The 20,606-nt window shown below is 54.3% G+C and overlaps 1 protein-coding gene across 4 annotated transcripts; it reads left to right on the top strand.

The window, feature by feature from the left end:
* Positions 1–6: 6 nt before the first annotated feature.
* On the top strand, positions 7–19,845 carry PLD3 (phospholipase D family member 3). 4 transcript variants are annotated; one of them, XM_059905498.1, is made up of 14 exons: positions 29–113; positions 6,324–6,449; positions 9,837–10,026; positions 10,617–10,706; positions 10,813–10,887; positions 10,976–11,118; positions 11,577–11,760; positions 14,903–15,023; positions 15,104–15,231; positions 16,355–16,555; positions 17,805–17,944; positions 18,547–18,712; positions 19,153–19,252; positions 19,345–19,845. In XM_059905498.1, the coding sequence occupies exons 4-14, from the start codon at positions 10,680–10,682 to the stop codon at positions 19,530–19,532; spliced, it is 1,473 nt and encodes a 490-aa protein (XP_059761481.1). In that variant the 5' UTR covers positions 29–113; positions 6,324–6,449; positions 9,837–10,026; positions 10,617–10,679; the 3' UTR covers positions 19,533–19,845. The 4 variants fall into 4 exon arrangements, with proteins under 4 accessions (XP_059761480.1, XP_059761483.1, XP_059761482.1 ...); XM_059905497.1 differs by lacking the exon at positions 6,324–6,449 and having other exon boundaries at positions 7–113; XM_059905500.1 differs by lacking the exon at positions 6,324–6,449 and having other exon boundaries at positions 7–113; positions 9,837–10,048.
* The last annotated feature ends 761 nt before the right edge of the window (positions 19,846–20,606 follow it).

Raw genomic sequence — 20,606 nt, 5'->3', positions numbered from 1 at the left:
CGGCCCGCAGTCTAGCAGGAGTGCGCCTGCGCGCGGCGGGGGCGGTCGGGCGGGGCTCCAGCCTAGAAGGTGCGTGCGGGGCTGAGTCCCGGAGTGGGAGACGTGGAGTGCAGGTAATATGCGATCTGGGGGCGCGGCGTCTCGGCTGCCCTCCTCGTGTCGTCCTTCGTCTGTAATACATCTCTCCTCTTATGCCGTCCTCTGTCCCTTTGTGTCCCCATTCCTCCCCTTATGTTGCATCCCGCTTAAATCGTTACCACTCCGCTTATGTCGCCATCACCCTCCTTATGTCGCCGTCAGCCCCCTTAACAAGATTTCGTTCCCTTTAAGTCCCCATGGCCACCAAATGTCGCAGTCACCCCCCTTTAAGTCGTGTCGCCTTCTCATATCGCCTGCACCCCTCTTTTGTTGCTATTACTCCTTTACGAAGTCCTTCTCATAAATCGTCATCATACCCCCGTGTCACCTTCGCACGCCTCCTGTCTCCATCTCCTTAAGTTGCGCTCACGCTTCCCTTATGTCTTCCTCGTCCTTTATGTCTCCATCCCTCCCCGTCACCTTTGCTCCTCTGACAGTCACTGCCTGTGCCTAATGCTTCTAGTTGTCCCCATAAGGACCTACCCTGCCTTACAGTTGTTTCTCTTCCCTTCATGTCTCCGTTATTTCCCCGTGTCCCCTCTCACATACCGGGTACTAGAGCCCATTATCCTGGCCCCACCACTAAACATCTGGGTAACCTTGACCACCTAATCACACGTTTGCAGTCTCAGCTTCCTCATCTGTGAAACGCACACAAGGACACCTACGTCAGGGATGATTGTGAGGATCCTGCTAGTTTATTCTTGTGACATGCCCAGCTTGATGTGGCAGTTTGAGCTAATATGATTAATCATCTCACCCTCACCCTCATCCAGTCACCTTCATCCCCTCCTCATTGTCGCTCTCCCCCTCCCCCCAGCTGCCCTCATCACTACCGTGGTGTCGTCACCACTCCCTGTATCCTGACACTCTCTGCCACAGCAGCCAACCCCTGCTGTCCCACATCATGATCTCTATGCTGTCCTCACCTCTGCCACATCACCACACCTGAGGGGGTGACCCATCAGCCATCACGAACCTTGCTCATGTAAATACTTAATCCCTATCTCCTTACCTTGTTGGAGTGACTGATTTCCCACCCCCAAATTGAGAGCACTTAGCCAATGGCAAGAGTCGAGGAGCGCTTGGTGGGGGGAAGACTCTAGATAGCTTAGACCCAACCTTCCCTTGACTTATAGAATTGGGGGTGCAGAGAGATGAGGCAGGTCTCACCACACCTTTGTCAAACCTCAGCAACCCTGAATCCCCAGGTGGAAAGGTAAGTGTCTTCGTCACTCAGCTTGCCTTAGCATGGCCGTGTAGGGCAGTCATTACAATGTGTGCCTGGGGACTGGAACACCCTGGTTCCAATCTTGGTTCTAGCATTTAGTACTTAAATAGCTGCATGACCTTGGGCAGCTGGCTTAAGGTCCCTGTGCCTCAGTTGCTACATCTGCAACATGGGAATGAAAATGCAAGTTAATTCGTTCAATAAATATTTATTAAGCATGTTCTACATGCTCAGCATTGTGCTAGGCACTGGGGACACATCAGTGAACAAAACAGAGATCCTTGGCCTCATGGAGTTTACATTCTAGCAGGGGTAAGAGACAGTACACAAACAGGTAAGTAGATTATATGATGTGTTAGGAGGGAGTTGGGGGATGCAAAGATTATAGTTTTAAGTAGGGTGATCTGGTGACATTTGAACAAAGACTTGAAGAGGGGAGAGAGTGACATGGCTTTCTGGGGGAAGAGCGGCATTGTAGGCAGAGAGAACAGCAAATGCGAAGGCCCTGAGGTAGGAGCATGCATGGGATATTTAAGGAATAGCAAGGAGACCAGTGAGGGAGGAGAGGGATGGGGGATGAAGTCAGCGGTGTGATGGGGGCAGATCATCTGGGGTCTCACGGGCCATGGAGAAGACTCTGGCTTTACTCTGAGTGAGGTGGGAGCCATGGGAGGATGTGGAGGAGAGGAGGGTTGTGATCTGATGTGACATGACGTGACATGAAGAAGCAGCAGGAGCTGGAGAACTTCTACCAAGGATGGATTGGCAAGAGCAGCCTGGTTGGAAGGACAGCCAGACTCCTCTTCTTAAAGCTGCACTCACATATCCTTTGTATTTGGAGAAAGCTTCAAATGTCCCTCTCAAAGATTTGGGGTGGGGTGGGGTGGGGGAGGGATGTTGGTAGGGGTTTTGAGAGTCTACTGGGGAGGGACGGAGGGAGTCACAGATCTACAGATGTTACACAGCAGGAGAGGCAGCTGTCTACACCCGGGACCCTGAGGCAGCTTGGGCTCAAATTCTGGCTCCACTGCTTCCTGGCTGTGTCCCTTTGTGCCAGTGACTTAACCTTTCTAGGTCTTTTGTTCCCTTATCTGTTAAGCGGGGCTAAAAAAACCACTGCTGTTAGAATTGAATATATAAAGTGTTTTGAGCAGTGCCTGGTTCAATAAGGATGTAAGGAGCCCCGCTCTCCCACATCCTATCCTTTCACAGGCTCCGACCTCCCTGAGGGTGGCAAGGAAAAGACATTCTGCCTTATTCTGTGTTTGGGAATTGGTTTGACAGTGTAGTGTCCTGGAACAGAACTGAGCTCTGGGTTCAAATTCTTGGCCGACAGAGCAACGCCGTGTGACCTGGGCAGTGATTTCCCTGAGCCCTACCTCCTCATCTGAAAAACAGGGATAATAATGCTTCTTTGCCCCAGATGTGTTGTGTTGTTCTTTTTGAACTGAGACATCAACCATTTTCATTGTTTTATTTTTCTCCAAGGCGCCAACTGTATGTTTCGCTCATTTAATCTACTGTCTTACTCCCTCAAAAGAATTTCTTCCTTCCTAGGGACTTTTTTTTTTTTTTTTTTTTCTGTTTTTCTGTGCTGTATCTCCAATTTCTAGATAGGGCTTGTCAGCAGTACTCATTAAATAAATACTCATTGAATGAATAGATGGATGAACTGGCCACTGAGCATCTGCCATGTACCGTCCCTGTGCTGGGTGATACTGGGGACACAGCAGTGACTGAGCCAGCCTGGCCCTGCCCTCACGGGTTTTGCAGTCCAGTGGGAGAAACAGATCCATCATCAGGTAGTGACAGCCCAGAGTGGTCAGGGCCAGGTTGGGGGAAACACAGGCAGAGGGATCTGGGCTGGGATAGAGAAGCCCAGGGGACAGTCAAATCCCAAAGAGGATGCCTGGACCAGACAGGGGGTCAGGGAGGGCTTCCTGGAGGAAGTGGTACACGAGCTGATAGGAATAAGCAACATGAAGTGGAGAAAAAGGTATGCTAGGCAGGAGGAGAAGCTGTGGGCAGGTTTGGTGGTAAAAGTGTGGTTTCAGTTCGAGGAACTGAAAAATATTAAATATGACTAGGGCATCAGGGATGGTAAGAGAATAAGCCCAAGAAGTTATTAAGGGGAGATCATTCAGGGCTTTGGGAGCCACAGTGAGGAGCTGAGACTATCCTGCGGATACTGGGGGGCCACAGAGAGGTTTTGAGCAGAGGGGGGACAAGTCAGACTCAGGTGGAGGGGGAATTGGAAGGGTTGAGTGGAGGCCGGGAGCCACGGGATGTGGCTGGAGTGGGGACCCAAGTGGGAGAGGCCAGTTCGGCGCCATGGAGGGGAGAGAAAAGGGGTGGGTGGGAGACACGCTTGGGAGGCCAAGTGGATAAGTTGTGGGCAGTCCAGGACAAGGCCCAGGACTCTGGGGGAGTCAGGGCTTTCTGGAGAAGGTAGCACACAGGCTGAGACCTGAAGGATGGGTAGAACAGCTGTCCTTGGAAGGGGGACCCGGGGGAGGAGCAGGTTGGGGAGAGATCCTAAGGACAGTTGGAGACATGGTGGGTGTATGGGGCTTAGGGACACCTGGGTGGAGGTGTCTAGGAGGCCATGGGACTTCCAGAGCTGAAATTCAGGGAGGAGGTGGGAATCGGAGACAGCTTTGGAGTCAGAAAGGGGGACTGAAGCTGTAATGGTGGGGAAGGTCCACAGGGGCCGTCCATGTAGGGCCCAAGAGGACATCGTAAGATGGTTGCACTTGGTCCTGGAGGCAATGGGGAGCCACAGAGGGGGTTTGAGTACGGATGGGACAGCTTAGATTTTTGAGTTCCAGTCGCCATTCATGATGGGGTGCTGGGGGACAGGGGGTTGTGTGTGTATTTTTTTACTTATTTAATTGTTTTTCAGACTGAGCATCTTCTCTCCCTAGAAGGGGCACCTTCTAGGGGGTCCTTTGAAATAAAAGGTCTACTGCTGAAAACAAAACAAAAAAAAAAGTTTACAAAACCAGTGCTCTGTTCTGTTTTCTGTAGACTTGACCACAGACAATTGTGCAGTCAGTCCGAAGGGGTCTGCACAATAGAATGAAAATCGGCTCCTTTAAACCCAAGAACAGTTCTGTTTTGAACCGTATGGAAGGTCCATAGGTTAGTGAATGTTTCCTGAGGTGTGGCCTGTCCAGTGCTTCACGTGGGCTTCAGCAGCTAACTGGCCCCACACCCTTCTTTGCACTTTCAGACGGCTTGAATCAACCTTGAAGTGACCTTGAATTTTACCCTCAGGCTGAGGTGCCATTATCTGCACCTACCCTATTGCTCTGGGCTTAGAACACGAGCTACTTACACACTGTGTATACACTGAGTGTCACTAGATCTAGAGAGACATCTAAGAAAGTCTTTTCTCCAGGGTTTCCATTCTACTGCTTCTTTTCTTCTGTTTTCAATAAACATTTATTGAGTGGTTACAACGTGCTGGGCACACGGTGGGTAGAGAAATAAATCGGACATAGACTTAGCTTTTTAAGGGACACATATAAGTTTATCTATGATAAAAGTGTGCCCAGGGTACTAGGGGACACAGCTAAGCAGCCAGCTTGTATCTGTGCTACCTGCCTGCTATGGGTGGTTTCACTGACTGCCCAGCAAACGTGAGGCTGGTGTATTAGTCTGCCCATTGTTCTGAGAATGCAGGTGAGGCTCAGAGAAGGGAGCCTCTTCTCCCAGTAACACACAGAGCTGAGATCTGAACCCAGGGGTTTGGGACTGCAAGACGCACCCCCTTAAACCATTCAGAGATCCCCCAGCCACCACTCCCCAGATGGGTATAAAGTGATCCCCTTTTTATGAATGAGGCCAGCAGGGCTCAGAGAGGTTAAAGCCCCGTGCCCGATGTCACTGAATAAGAAAGTGACAGGGGTGGGATCTGAACCCTGGCCCCTCCAACCCAAAACGCTGCTATGGAAGAGGGATCAAGTCTCCCACCCCGACCCTCATGGGTGTTCAGGGAGCTATGACCCAGCACGTGTCTCAAAAGCCAGGTGGTTTTTGCTTCCTCCTTTTCTGTGCCCTGTGGTTCACAACCCAAGTCAGGCAGGGCACAAGCCAAGGGAACAGGGAGATATTCTGTGGGCTGGTGAAACTGCACAACTCAGTCCCACAGGCTGGGACTCGAACCCAGCCAAAACCCAGAGTGGGATTTGAACCCACGTTCTTTTCATTGAAACCGCACACCTGGTCTCAGGACTTAATGAAGCTTAGGTTCTTTATGTCTCAGCGCAGAAAGAATTCAGTGAGAGACAAAGTGATAGGTAAAAAGTGGATTTATTTAGAGAGATACACATTCCATAAACGGAATGTGGTTCATCTCAAAAGGCAAGAACGGCCCTGGGAAAAACACACTCCATAGAGTGTGGGCCATCTCAGAAGGCGAGAGGTCCGGAAATATGGGGTAGTTAGTTTTTATGGGCTGGGTAATTTCCCTGGCTAATGAGTGGGAGGATTATTCCAACTGTCTTGGGGAAGGGGAGGAGATTTCCAGGAATTGGGCCACCGCCCCCTTTTTGGTCTTTTATGGTCACCTTGGAACTGTCATGGCACCTATGGTTGTGTCATTTAGCAGATGCTAATGCAGCGGTCCCCAGCCTTTTTGGCACCAGGGACCGGTTTCGTGGAAGACAATTTTTCCACGAGCGTGGTGGGGGTGGGGTGGTTCCGGCAGAGCGATGGGCAGCGGCGGATGAAGCTTCGCTCACTCGCCCACCAATCACCTCCTGCTGTGCGACCTGGTTCCTAACAGGCCGTGGCCTGCTAGCGGTCCCTGGCGAGGGTGTTGGGGACCCCTGTGCTAATGTATAAAATGAGGCTCAAAGTCTCCTGGAAGTCAAATCTTCCGCCACCTTGGACCTGGTTGGTTCTAACCAGTTTATGCTGTATCCTCAACGACTGTGTCATTCTTTTAAAGATTGTGCCCTGCCCCCTTCCCTCCTGTTTCACTGGGAGGGGGCACACCTGCTGGTGGAGGTGCCCCCTACACCAGCGAGGAAGCAGGGCATGAGGACCAGCCTGGACATTGCACTGGAGCCCCAGGGTGAGTTCTAGGTTCCTGGGAACCCTGGAATTGAGATGAGCTGAGAAGGCCAGCACTTGCCGGCCTGGCTGTGTCGGCCCGGCTGTCCATATCCTGCTTCAGTTTCACCCTGCCCTGCTCCCCCTAGGGATCTGGGGATTGAGGATGCTGGATACCTGTCCAGCTGAGGCCACAGTCCTCTTTCGGAGACTGGGATGTTGGGGAAGGGCCCCCGCAGCTAGGAGCCTGAGCCTCATAATTTAATTTCCATGGAAGGCCTATGTGCATTTTTTAAAATAGTAAAGGCCCACAGTAAAAAGCAGGCATCTTGCCTGGCCGAGGGTGGGGAGGACGGAGGCGGAGGGAATCATGCCTTTTTTCTTTTCTTTTTGGCTGTTAGGACCCTTGAGACAATCATATTTATTGAGAACCTCTTGCATGCCCATTCTATGCACTTGATATATATGAATTCCTTTAGTTCGAAGGAGCCACTCAGATTTTAGACATCTCAAATTTTACATGTTCAAAAAACACACATTATTTATTTATTTTTGATATTTAAAAAAAAATTTATTCCCAAACTTGCTCCTCCTCAGTGTTCCCCCAAATCACACGCCCACCCCAGTCAGTTCCCCACACAGCCAGAGGGAGCCTGTAAACACCTGTATTCGTTTCCTGGGGCTGCTATAACACATGACCACAAACTGCGTGGCTTAAAACAGCAGAAATTTATTCTCTCACAGTTCTGGAGACCAGAAGTCCAAAATCAAGGTGTCAGCAGGGCCGTGCTCTCTCCAGAGCCTCTAGGAGAGATTCTGTTCCCTGCCTCCCCCAGATTCCGGTGGCTCCAGGTGTACCTGGGTTTGCAGCCCATCACTCCAATCGCTGCCTCCCTGGTCGTGTCTCTTTTCTGTCTCTTTTAGAGATACTTGCCCTTTGGTTTAGGACCCACCCAGATAATCCAGAATAATCTCATCTTTAAATCATTGACTTAATTACATCTACAAAGACCCTTTTTCCAAATAAGGTCACATTCACAAGTTCCAGGAGTGATGACCACATCTGACATATCTATGTTGAGGCCCCCATTCAACCCACCACAACCCCCAAAGGAGATCATGTTCCCTCCTCTGCTCAGAACCTACCTGTGGCCCCATCCTTCTTGCCACAGTCCAGGTAGCCCAGCATGATCTGGTCCTGTGACCTCAGACTTACCTCCTCTCCCTCTTCCCACAGGCCATTCCACTAGAGACACACCGGCCTCCTTGCTCTTCCCTATCCACACCAGGCACACTCCTGCCTCACGGCCTTTGCACTGGCTGTTCCCTCTGCTTAGAACACTCTTCCCCAAGATGTCCAGTAGCCCCATTCCTCCTCTCCTTGAAGTTTTCTTCCCTCAGGTATCCCCTTCTCTGCAAATTGCAAGCAATCCCGACCCCGGCCCCACCCCTGTCCCTCTTCCCTGAGTCTCCATAGCACTTATTACCTTCTAACATATAATTTAATTTAATACTGTTTTTTTGTCTGTCTTTCCTCACCTCTGTTTTGTCCACAGTGATAGCCCCAGTGCCTAAAACAATACCTGGTGCACAGGTACTCAATAAATGTGTGCAAAATTAATGAACAGCCTTGTAAAAAGTAGGTGCTGTTCTTGCTGTGCCCATTTTGCAGATGGGGAAACTAGGGCACAGATGCACTGTCACTCCTCTGAAGTCAGTCACGTACACACTGAGGCTCATATTAAGATCAGGCACCTGGCTCTGGAAGCCACAGTGTTAACTGCCTCGCCAATCTAACCCAATCTACACCACCTCTTCAGGACTAGTTTTCTTTTTAAATATTGATACCTTAGGTGTATTGCTTTGATAAAAATATAACAAGTCAAAATTAAACCCATCATTACAGACCTGTCATCACGGCACAATTTGAAAGCCAAAAGGTCGCTAACAAACTGAATGAAATGCCGTCTATTTTCTTCCTATTTTTGATTTATTACCGGCCATCCCACTTCCCCTGGCTCACCTTGCAGAGTGACGTCCCTCACAGCTCCACGTCCTACCTCTGCCCAGTTTTGTTTTTGTTTATCTTAGCTTCCCTAATTTCACATCACCTGCTGTTCCAACCCCATATTCTTAAATAAAACATTTCTCACCAAGGCCCTTCACAAATAAATAAATAAAAGGCAAACTTGTTTCCCGCCCCATGCCTCCCCCTCCCCCCACCCTCCAACCCTGCGGTCAGCCACATCCAAGACAGTTATCTTCTGCTTCTCTTGGTGACCTCTGGAGTTCCAAATAACCTTGATCTGTTACCATTTCTTGCTGGATCCATTTGACCCATCCCCGTTTGGCTCGCTCGCTGCAATGATAGGAGGGGATCTAGCTGTGCTCTTCCGCCCTTGACAATGACAGTCTGGGATCAGACGTTGGGGGGAAAGGGGCTTCCAAATTATCCTTTCAGATCTAGGCAGGATATTGCGGTGAGGAGAGAACCTGCCTCCCTTTTGGAATGTCCTTCCTTTTTTCTTCTTTTTTTAAAACACATTAATGCGTGCGCATGAATTTTTAAAAACGTGACAAAACCTGGGAGGCGGCAACACCTGTGTAGGCTTTATAATTATTTTTTAACCTGCACAGAGATGTTTTCTCTTCTTTTCTGTAAGTCGCTCATATTTCACAATTTTAAAAAAGAAAATAGGCGGACGATAAAAAGCAATCCTGACCCACCCCCAAATCCCGCTGTCAAGGCAACCACTTCCAACGCTGTTGCTTCCCTCAGTAATAATCCTCTGCATTTGTTGACTTCCTGCCTGGATGTGGGGAAGGGGGTCCTGCCCCTCTTTCATTGAGAAAGGTGGGCGGGGAGGGGGACCTCCAATTTATTTCTCCATCTGTGGCCTTAAATCCTGCTTCGGAGATATGAGATGGTATGTGGGAAACCCTGCTTACCCCTCCAGCCAGAGCCTGGATTTAAGAGACAAGATTTTTAAAATCCTTATCAAAATATCAGTTGACTTTTTTTTTTTTTTTTTTTTTTTAACGAACACTGACTGCAATCCACAGTCCAAGGGAAAACCCACCATCCCCTTCCCCCCTACCGCTCTTCCCCTCCCTTAGCGTGGGCTGTGTCTTCTAAGCTGATTTCATCGCTACGTCCCTAAATCATGTTATTCAGCCTTGATCATTCCATTTCACTTTATAATTTTTAAAGTCAACCTTATTTATGTATTTATTTTTGACCAGGTAATATATGCCCATGGTACAAAAATTCACATGGTTTGCAGACGAGAAAAGATGTGGGGGACTTTTTTCTCTTTACCTGTGGCCTCCCTACCCCACATGGGGGCTCTAGGGTGGACCGTAGCAAAGCCGATCGCTCAGCCATGTACTCTCCCTCCACCCCCGTCAGGTTGGCTGGACTGGGCTGCCAGGCCCCCCTTCTCCCTGCGGTGAGCCCGGACCGGCGCGCTCACTGCGCAGACTCCCCGCTGCAGTGGGCGGAGCCCCCTCGGGCCCCGCCCCCTCCTTCCTCCCGCCCCTGCTCAGCCTGTGGGGGCAGAAGCTGGGGCCCCGTGGAGGTAGCAGCAGCCGCCTGCCGAGTAAGGCCGAGGCCCCTCTGGGGTAGGGTAGGGGTGGATGGTTGCGGGGATGGGCTGGGGTCTGGCGGTGAGGCCGCGATGGTCCTGGGCTCCCGGCCTGAGCTGTCTAGTGGTTACCTGAGGGTGAGGGCAAAGGAGCCACCTGGAAAATGACTTCTGGGTAATCCCAGGGCTGGGAGAAGCCAAGCACAAAGATTTAGGGCTCCGCTGACTCAATCCGGAGCTGTCATTTTGGGAATGTATAGGTTAGAGCTCAGAGAAGGGAAAGCGCTAATGGGGAGCAGTGTGGGTGCTGATGAGGGGCAGGGTGGGCGCTTGGGGGGGGCATGGTGGGCACTAAAGGGGGGCAGGGAGGGCACCGCAGAGGGACAGGAGGAAAGCAGAGGAGCTGGACCTTGAGGGATTTCGAAATCCCAACTGACCAGCAGTCAGCTTCCTCCTTTAGGGGTGACAGGCGCAGTGCCAGGGGCCCCCGTGATCACAGACAAGGCGACCCAGTGAGTCCCGTGAGCCCGAGGCTGATCTGCTTTCTGTGATGTCCCCCAAAAGCCTAGAACACCCCACACAGTGCCAGCTTTTGTTCCCCGCAGTTTGGAGACCCTGACACACCCACTTTCCCGCTGGAATCTGTATAACCCCTGGCTGCCAGCAAGATGAAGCCTAAACTGATGTACCAGGAGGTAGGTGGATGGGAGACCCAGTGGGGAGGGCTGGACCCAGCAGAGGGTGGGGGCCCCACTGAGCTGCCCTGTCACCCCCCCACCCACCATCATCCCTGTCCCCCAGCTGAAGGTGCCTGCTGAGGAGCCCACCAGCGAACTACCCATGAACGAGATCGAGGCATGGAAAGCTGCAGAAAAGGTAGGAGCCCACCGCCACCCTCACTCTGTCTCAGCCATGGCCTGGGCTGCCCTCCTTGGGCTGGCTGATCGCCTCCTCCTCCCCACAGAAAGCCCGTTGGGTCCTGCTGGTCCTCATCCTGGCGGTTGTGGGCTTCGGTGCCCTGATGACTCAGCTGTTTCTATGGGAATACGGCGACTTGCATCTCTTTGGGCCCAACCAGCGCCCAGCCCCCTGCTATGACCCTTGCGAGTAAGTGGAGGGGGGCGTGGGCGCCTCGGATGGTGGGGGGAGGGGCCCTGCCAGGCCAGGGACACTTCAACACGCACTAAGCAGGGCCTGGTCGAGACAGTGGTCGAGACAGAATAAGGTGATCGCCGACTCCCAAGTGGACCGTCACGGTTCTTCCCTCCATGCCCGCCACCTTCCCCCACACTGTTGCCATGGCAGCCACAGCATCATCTTCTGTCTGTCTGTGAACAGACACACATGGCGTCTTCCATCCACATCTGTGGACAGACACACACACACACACACAGACATCCACATGCACAACCTTCCTTCCACACCTCTAGACAGACAAATGCAGACACACAGAGAATCATGAGTACAGACACAAATACACATAGTCTTCCATCCTCCGTGGGCAGACAAGTGAGCACTCACATTCCAGCCCCCCATGGCTGATTCTGCCTCCCCCCACCCCCCAGAGCAGTGCTGGTGGAGAGCATTCCCGAGGGCCTGGACTTCCCCAATGCCTCCACGAGCAACCCCTCCACCAGCCAGGCGTGGCTGGGCCTGCTCGCCGGTGCCCACAGCAGCCTGGACATTGCCTCCTTCTACTGGACCCTCACCAACAATGACACCCACACTCAGGAGCCCTCTGCTCAGCAGGTACCTGGCAACCTGGGACCTGGCTGGCAGCGGGGGGCGGCGGGGGGAGGCATTGGGGAGGTGGATGGAAGGGGTTTCCCTATAGCCCGGGAGGCAGGTGGACATGTCTCACACAGAGGGTTGGACACAGGTGTTTGGAAGCAACTGTCTTCACATGGCCCTCTGGACTGGGGGCATTTTGTCAGAGTCATCTGGAGGCCTCTGAATGTCAGGGTATGGGTTTGGTTACGAGGGATTAGGCTGGCAGATATCACTCACCCACAAGCTGCCCCGACCCTGTCACACAAAGAAATGGAAACATGGAGTGAGTACCAGCCCAGCCTCAAGCCAGGCTGCCACTTCCCAGCTGTGTGACCTTGGGCAGGTCACCTTACCTCTCGGTCTTCAGTTTCCTGATCTGTAGAATGGGGCAATATCTAGCACTCCCCTCTTGTGAGGATGAAACGGGCTAATCCCTGCCAATTATAGCACAATGCCCGACAGAATCAGCCCTTTATAAGCATTTGCTCTGATAGCCTTGTTAGGGTCTGCAGACAAACTTAGAAAACATAAAACTTCAAGATTTGACAAGGAACAGCCTAGGTGGATAAGCCCTTCATTGAAAGACATGGTGAGTTTGTCCCTTTTTTCCCCTTTCCCTGCTGCCACTCTTTGTCAGAGGTAGGCTTAAAATGTATTAAAATTGTGACGTTTATTAAGCACTGCCTGAAAAAATATACGACAGTTAAAAATGATATGAGCTGGAAATTCCCTGGCGGTCCAGTGGTTAGGACTCTGCGCTTTCACTGCCGAGGGCGCGGGTTCAATCCCTGGTTGGAGAACTAAGATCCCCCAAGCCAAAAAAAAAAAAAAAGTCATGAGCTCCCACGCCCTGCTGGTTCCTACTGGAATGGTTCAAAGCATAAAGGAGGCAGACCATCTGAGTTCAAATCCTGCTTCCCCATTGATTTCTCCAATGCTCAGTTTCCCCATCTGCACCTTGGGATATACTCAGATTTGCCTCATCAGTGAGAGTGGTGAGAAGTCAGTGAGTTCACATGTAAAGGGGCTTAGAAAGGGCCTGGCTCACAGTAGAAACCAGGGAATCAATGGCTGTTGCTATTAATGTTATTGGCATCATCAAGCCTCACCCAAACCTTCCCAGATCCCAAGCCTGCACTGTGCCCCCAACATCCTGCAAGGTGCCCAGAGGTGCCTTCTGTGACGGGCATTGATACTTCCAAGTCAGGATCTTGGGAAGGTCCTGTGAAGGGCAGGAGTGGCAGGGAGGCCCTAGCAGGGCTCAGAGCGCCAATTATTAAAACAGATAAAGGGGCTTCCTAGGTGGTCCAGTGGTTAAGACTCTGGGGCTTCCTAGGTGGTCCAGTGGTTAAGACTCTGGGGCTTCCTAGGTGGTCCAGTGGTTAAGACTCTGGGGCTTCCTAGGTGGTCCAGTGGTTAAGACTCTGGGGCTTCCTAGGTGGTCCAGTGGTTAAGACTCTGGGGCTTCCTAGGTGGTCCAGTGGTTAAGACTCTGGGGCTTCCTAGGTGGTCCAGTGGTTAAGACTCTGGGGCTTCCTAGGTGGTCCAGTGGTTAAGACTCTGGGGCTTCCTAGGTGGTCCAGTGGTTAAGACTCTGGGGCTTCCTAGGTGGTCCAGTGGTTAAGACTCTGGGGCTTCCTAGGTGGTCCAGTGGTTAAGACTCTGGGGCTTCCTAGGTGGTCCAGTGGTTAAGACTCTGGGGCTTCCTAGGTGGTCCAGTGGTTAAGACTCTGGGGCTTCCTAGGTGGTCCAGTGGTTAAGACTCTGGGGCTTCCTAGGTGGTCCAGTGGTTAAGACTCTGGGGCTTCCTAGGTGGTCCAGTGGTTAAGACTCTGGGGCTTCCTAGGTGGTCCAGTGGTTAAGACTCTGGGGCTTCCTAGGTGGTCCAGTGGTTAAGACTCTGGGGCTTCCTAGGTGGTCCAGTGGTTAAGACTCTGGGGCTTCCTAGGTGGTCCAGTGGTTAAGACTCTGGGGCTTCCTAGGTGGTCCAGTGGTTAAGACTCTGGGGCTTCCTAGGTGGTCCAGTGGTTAAGACTCTGGGGCTTCCTAGGTGGTCCAGTGGTTAAGACTCTGGGGCTTCCTAGGTGGTCCAGTGGTTAAGACTCTGGGGCTTCCTAGGTGGTCCAGTGGTTAAGACTCTGGGGCTTCCTAGGTGGTCCAGTGGTTAAGACTCTGGGGCTTCCTAGGTGGTCCAGTGGTTAAGACTCTGGGGCTTCCTAGGTGGTCCAGTGGTTAAGACTCTGGGGCTTCCTAGGTGGTCCAGTGGTTAAGACTCTGGGGCTTCCTAGGTGGTCCAGTGGTTAAGACTCTGGGGCTTCCTAGGTGGTCCAGTGGTTAAGACTCTGGGGCTTCCTAGGTGGTCCAGTGGTTAAGACTCTGGGGCTTCCTAGGTGGTCCAGTGGTTAAGACTCTGGGGCTTCCTAGGTGGTCCAGTGGTTAAGACTCTGGGGCTTCCTAGGTGGTCCAGTGGTTAAGACTCTGGGGCTTCCTAGGTGGTCCAGTGGTTAAGACTCTGGGGCTTCCTAGGTGGTCCAGTGGTTAAGACTCTGGGGCTTCCTAGGTGGTCCAGTGGTTAAGACTCTGGGGCTTCCTAGGTGGTCCAGTGGTTAAGACTCTGGGGCTTCCTAGGTGGTCCAGTGGTTAAGACTCTGGGGCTTCCTAGGTGGTCCAGTGGTTAAGACTCTGGGGCTTCCTAGGTGGTCCAGTGGTTAAGACTCTGGGGCTTCCTAGGTGGTCCAGTGGTTAAGACTCTGGGGCTTCCTAGGTGGTCCAGTGGTTAAGACTCTGGGGCTTCCTAGGTGGTCCAGTGGTTAAGACTCTGGGGCTTCCTAGGTGGTCCAGTGGTTAAGACTCTGCACTTCCACTGCGGGGGGCACGGGTTTAATCCCTGGTCGGGGAACTAGGATCCCACATGCCGCACAGTGTGGCAAAAAAATCAATAAAATAAAACAGATAAAGGTTTTAACATCTTAACCTGTGTAAAGCCTTCCCTGAGTGTACCGGCTAATGTAAAGCCTGATCAGATCTAAAAGCCTAATCTCAAAACAACTCCATGGGGGGTGCTGCGTGGGGTTGGAGAGTTGGCTGATCCAGCCCCTCAGAGGCTCTCCCCTCCCCCCAGGGCGAGGAGGTCCTCCGGCAGCTACAGACCCTGGCACCCCGAGGTGTGAAGGTCCGCATTGCCGTGAGCAAGCCAAGTGGGCCCCAGCCCCAGGCAGATCTGCAGGCCCTGCTGCAAAGCGGTGAGCTAGGGGGCAGCTGGGGGTGGGCTGGGCCTGGGGCTGCCCAAGCCAGCCCCTGACCACCACCCGTGTCCGTCCAGGTGCCCAGGTCCGCATGGTGGACATGCAGAAGCTGACCCATGGCGTCCTGCACACCAAGTTCTGGGTGGTAGACCAGACCCACTTCTACCTCGGCAGTGCCAACATGGACTGGCGTTCCCTGACCCAGGTCTGCCTGCACCCTGCCCACCGCGCTTCTAGGCCGCTCCCTGCCCCACAGGGCACCTGGCCTCCAACTGTGCCCCACCTCAACCCCAGAGTCCTCTCTTCCAGTCTCTGCAATGGCTTCCGTCCCACCTCCTACCTAACACCCCCATATCCAGCCCTCCACCACCCTCGCTCTGCTCAGGGAGGCCCCTCTGATCCCCGATGGCATCTACAGGACATTCCAGGCCCTGTCCACCCATTTGACCTTCATGATTCACTCTCTGCGTGCCTGCTCTAAGCCCAGCCCTGTTCTGATGCTGGGAATGTGGTGGACCTCTTGGAACTCCCGGTCCAGGGTGGAGACGGGCCTGTCCCCAGACAGTGTCAGCCCAGAAGGGTCAAGTCTGAGATGGTGGCGAGGGGGGAGCACAAGTGGAGGGGTCAGGGCCAGGATGGGCAACCCAACCCGGGGTACCAAGGAAAGTCTCCCAAAAGAGGTGAAAACTAATCTGATAACTGGAGGAGCTGTAGGAATTGGCACAGGACAGGAAAAGGGTACAGCTTAGGCAGTGATCATTTGCTCAACAAATATTTTCCAAACCCCTAATCTCACCAGCTCCGCAGGGAGACGCTGAAGACACAGCTGTCTCTGAGACATCCCCTGTGCCTGCCCTCCCAGTCCAATGGGGAGGCAGGTTTGTCCCCAGAGAAGGTGATGAAGGAGGCCCAAGGGACCCTGGGAGCCTCAAGGAATGCCTGACACAGGCTGGGCAGTCAAGGCAGGATTCCTGGAGGAGGAAACTGTCAGCTGAGACCTAAGACTGAGTAGGAGCTCAGCAGAGGGTAGAAGCAACAGTGTACGCAAAGGTTCAGGAAACCTGGAGCTTTGGAATAACTGATTTTCACCAAAACTTAAGATTTTAGTCTTGAGTCAAGATCATATCCATCCCAGGACTTTAGCTGGGGGAAGTGGGGGGGCGCGGTTAAGGGGCAGAAAGAAGGGAGACAGGGGCAGAGAGAGGGGGAGATAGAAGGGCAAGGGACAGGAAGGGGGACTTGGGGGGGCAGGGGGAGGGGCTGCAGGTGTCCATGTCATCTGTGGGCACCAGGCCACCACCCCCGGGCTCAGCATTGCCCTGCCACAGGTCAAGGAGCTGGGCGTGGTCATGTACAACTGCAGCTGCCTAGCTCGAGACCTGACCAAGATCTTCGAGGCCTACTGGTACCTGGGCCAGGCGGGCAGTTCCATCCCGTCAACCTGGCCCCGGCTTTATGACACCCGCTACAATCAAGAGACACCAATGGAAATCTGCCTCAATGGAACCCCTGCTCTGGCCTACCTGGCAGTGAGTCCGAGGGAAGAGGGGCCCGTCACACCCCGGCCACATGCCTTCTCTCGGCCCCCATCAAGCCCTGCCCAGTGATTTGGTAGGGATGGGGGTTCCTGACCACTGGCTGTCATTTCTGCTCACTCAGGGGCCTGGGCTGTGTCCCAACCTCCCTAGGCCTTGGTTTCACGTAGAAAATAAGTATTGCAATATTTACCACCTCTTCGGGCTAGTGAGGAGGCACGGCTGGGTCCATGCAGGCCGAGCCCTGGGTGACCTGTCCAGTATAGCTAGCTGCATGTCGCATTTTTAATCAATTAAAATGAACTACAGTTAAAAACTCAGTTCCTCAGTCACACTAGCCACATTTCAAGTGCTCAGCAGCCACACACAGCAAGCGGTTGCCATACTGGACAGTGCAGATAGAGAGCATTTCCATCAATGTGGGAAGTTCTATGGGACAGCAGCCACTATTGCCCTTGGCACTCTGGACAAGGCACCGCTGTTTTTAGCTGTTGATATTTTCACTAGTTGGGGTGGCCAACGTGGGTCCCCCCGAGCAAGTCACCTGGCCAAGCCCAGTGTCATCCTGGAGGGCCACACTAAGGCATGGATGGAGGGATACGATTCATTGGGGTCCTTTACTCCAGTGACCTCCCACGGGACATTAATGGTTCCCCCGTTACCACTGCCCCTTTCAGAGCTCGAGTTTGCTCACCTGTTGTGAGGATGGAGAGAGCTGGGTGAAGGGCCTGGTGTGGCTGGGCACATGAGTGCCATCAGGATGGACTGTAAGTCAGGGACAAAATTGATTAGAGCAGAGGTCCTCAAACTTGAGCATGCATTAGAATCACCAGAAGGGCTTGTTGAAACCCAGATTCCTGGGCTCCACCCCAGCACCTTGATTCTGTGTGCCCTGGGCAGTGAGGCCCAAGACTTTGCATTTCTAACAAGCTTCCAGGTGATGCTGTTGCTGCCTGACCAGGGACCTCATGTCGAGAACCACTGGGTTAGAGCATAAGTTCTGGAACCAGACAGCCTCGGTTCAAACCCTGGCTCCATTTATCAGCTGTGTGACCTTAGGCAAATCACTCACCCTCTCTGAGCCTCCGTTTGCTCACCTGCAAAAAAGGACGTGGTAATTATCCCTCCCCTTCATGGAGGCTGAGCATTAGTGAGACCCTCAGGACCTGGCTCGTGACAAGCTGTCTGTAGCAGGGGTCCACTGTGAAGGACATGCGTCTTGACTGTCCCCCTCGTCCCCCAGAGTGCACCCCCACCACTGTGTCCAAGTGGCCGCACCCCAGACTTGAAAGCCCTGCTCAACGTGGTGGACAATGCCCGGAGTTTCGTCTACATCGCGGTCATGAACTACCTGCCCACCATGGAGTTCTCCCACCCGCACAGGTACCGCTGGGCGCGTGGACAGGGATTGGGGAAGGGAGCCACCGCGAGTGGAAGAGGAGACAGGAGAGAGAGCGATGGGGCCCAGAAAGCAGGCACGGGGCCAAGGCCAGGGGACAGAGGGAGGGGACGCCATGGGGAGAGACAGAGGTGACAGGGAGAGTGGGTCTGGATGCTCAAGACAAGGAGAAGGGGACAGAGAAGAGGATGAGAATATTCGGGGGGTGGTGTGGAGACGGGGGACTGGAGACTTAAGGCAGAGGGTGCGGGATGTGGGATTTCTGCAGGTAGGAGGCCGGGAGTGTGGGCTGGATATGGGATGACGGGCTTGGGAGGTGGGACTAAGGGTATTCAGGTCTGGGGCGGCAGGGTTGGGGTTTGAGATCTGGGATAGGAAGGGGGGATGACTGGACTCTGGGGGCTCAGAGCAGGTAGTCTGGGGGCAGCAGACAAGACAATGAGAAGATTGGTGGGGGGGGGGCAGGGCTTGGAGCTAGAGATGGGGTGGGGGCTTGGGGCTTCTCAGAAGCTGCAGCGGGACCCAGGCCTGGCTCCCTAAAGCTGAAGTGAGGCCTCCCTCCGCATCCTGCACCCCCCTCCCCAAGGTTCTGGCCTGCCATTGACGACGGGCTGCGGCGGGCTGCCTATGAGCGGGGCGTCAAGGTGCGCCTGCTGGTCAGCTGCTGGGGGCACTCTGAGCCATCCATGCGGGCCTTCCTGCTCTCCCTGGCCGCCCTGCGTGACAACCACACCCACTTTGACATCCAGGTGGTAAGCGCCTACCCCAGACCTACCCGTCAGCCCCTGTGCAGGGCAGTACCGGGGACACAGCAATCGTGGCGCTCACCTGTCTTCTGACAGGGACGACCCAGAGTGGGCCAGAATCACGGGCACGGGCAGAGGGATTAGGGCTGGGATGGGGGAGCCCAGCAGAAGCTCCTGCCGCAGCCTGAGGGGTCGCGGAAGACTTTCTGGAAAAGGGGACATCTGAGGTAAGACCTAAGGGATGAATAGGAGTCATTCTAGAGGGCACAGGTGGCATATGAGGCGACGGGGTCCTCCCTTTCAGCCGGCGTTTACCGAGTACCCATTCTGGCCCCCAGGCCCACGAGGGAAGCAGCTGAGTCCCCAGTCCCGCGGACCTGGTTCCACTCCCCACCCCAGACCCTGGGGCTTCTCTAACCCAACCCCGCATCTCCTCTCCCTCTCAGAAACTCTTTGTGGTCCCTGCGGACGAGACCCAGGCCCGAGTCCCTTACACCCGCGTCAACCACAACAAGTACATGGTGACTGAACGTGCCACCTACATCGGTGAGTGTCCTGAGCGCCGCCGGGGTGGGGGGACGGAAGTGGGTTCAGGCAGCACCACGGGCCCTGACTCTCTGGACCCCCGCTCCCTGTAGGAACCTCCAACTGGTCCGGCAGCTACTTCACCGAGACGGCGGGCACCTCGCTGCTGGTGACGCAGAACGGGCGGGGCGGCCTGCGGAGCCAGCTGGAGGCCGTTTTCCTGAGGGACTGGGACTCCCCTTACAGCCATGACCTTGACACCTCAGCCGACAGCGTGGGCAACGCCTGTCGCCTGCTCTGAGGCCCGGTCCAGCGGACAGGCCAGGCCTGCGAGGCCCCCGCGGGCCCGGGTGTTCCGGGTCTCGATCCCTGTCCCCGCGCCCCTGCTTCTGTCTGCCCCATTGTGGCTCCCACAGGCTCCCCCCCTGCTCTCCCGCTTCTACCTCCGCCCCCGCCAGCCTGATGCTGTGGCCGCAGAGGACCCAGCCAAGCTGGGGGAGGGATCAGCCCCCGAAGAAGTAGGGGTGCATGCTGGGCCTGGCCCCCTGGCCCACCCCACTTTCCAGGGCAAAGAGGGCCTGAGGTCATAATAAGAAGTAAATAACTTGTGTGTACAGCCTGTGCCTGACTGAGTGGTGTGAGGTGGGGTGCCGGGTAGGGGACAGCTGGCATGGGCCTCTGGTGGGGACACCTTCACGCATGCTGAGCCCTCAGCATGTGACCAGTGTGGTCTGGTGTGTACTGGACGCTCGGCACACGGCTGGTACGTGCTGAGCCCTCAGTGGGTGACCAGCGTGGGCTGGCGTGCGCTGAGCCCTCGGCGCACAATGCACGTGAGCTAGTGTGTGCTGAGCATGCGCGTGTCACCTTGTGGGCTGGCATGACCCGAGCCTCATGTAGCCAGCGTGGCGCAGCGCGTGCTGCACACTCGGCGTGTCCCCAGCCAGACGAGCGCGCGCTGAGCCACTGCCACGGCCCGCGGGTGGACTTGCACGTCTGGACACGAGCGCATGTACCCGGCGTGAATTTGCATACACCTGCTGAGTGAACTCACACTTCGCATGTCCCAAGCATGGATGAGTGCATGCCAAGCCTGTCACGCGTGGCAAAGACAGGTCAACAGACACTGAGAACCTGGCATCTGGCAAGCTCAGATTGGCATCTGCTGAGCACCGAGAATGTTCTGAGGGTGGATTCTTGCGTGCCAGGCACTGAGCATATTTAAGGGATGGGTCAGTGTGCCAAGCACAGCCTCCAGCCTGAGCCAATGGCTGACTGGGTGCAGCATTAGAGAGCAGGGCCTGGGTGCCCCCCCGAACCCCACCCCAGTGCCAGTCTAGGCCTCAGGCAGGGAGGACAGGCATGAGGCAGTACT

Source organism: Balaenoptera ricei, chromosome 19 (assembly GCF_028023285.1).
Source record: "Balaenoptera ricei isolate mBalRic1 chromosome 19, mBalRic1.hap2, whole genome shotgun sequence".
NCBI lineage: Eukaryota > Metazoa > Chordata > Mammalia > Artiodactyla > Balaenopteridae > Balaenoptera > Balaenoptera ricei.
This window is presented reverse-complemented; position numbering and strand designations above follow the sequence as displayed.

Bases quoted from the DNA above. Each gene is read 5' to 3' on its own strand.
- PLD3 (XM_059905497.1), top strand. From the start codon at position 10,680: ATGAAGCCTAAACTGATGTACCAGGAG. The intron at 10,707-10,812 runs GTAGGTGGATGG...CCTGTCCCCCAG, and splicing joins CTAAACTGATGTACCAGGAG to CTGAAGGTGCCTGCTGAGGA. The intron at 10,888-10,975 runs GTAGGAGCCCAC...TCCTCCCCACAG, and splicing joins CATGGAAAGCTGCAGAAAAG to AAAGCCCGTTGGGTCCTGCT.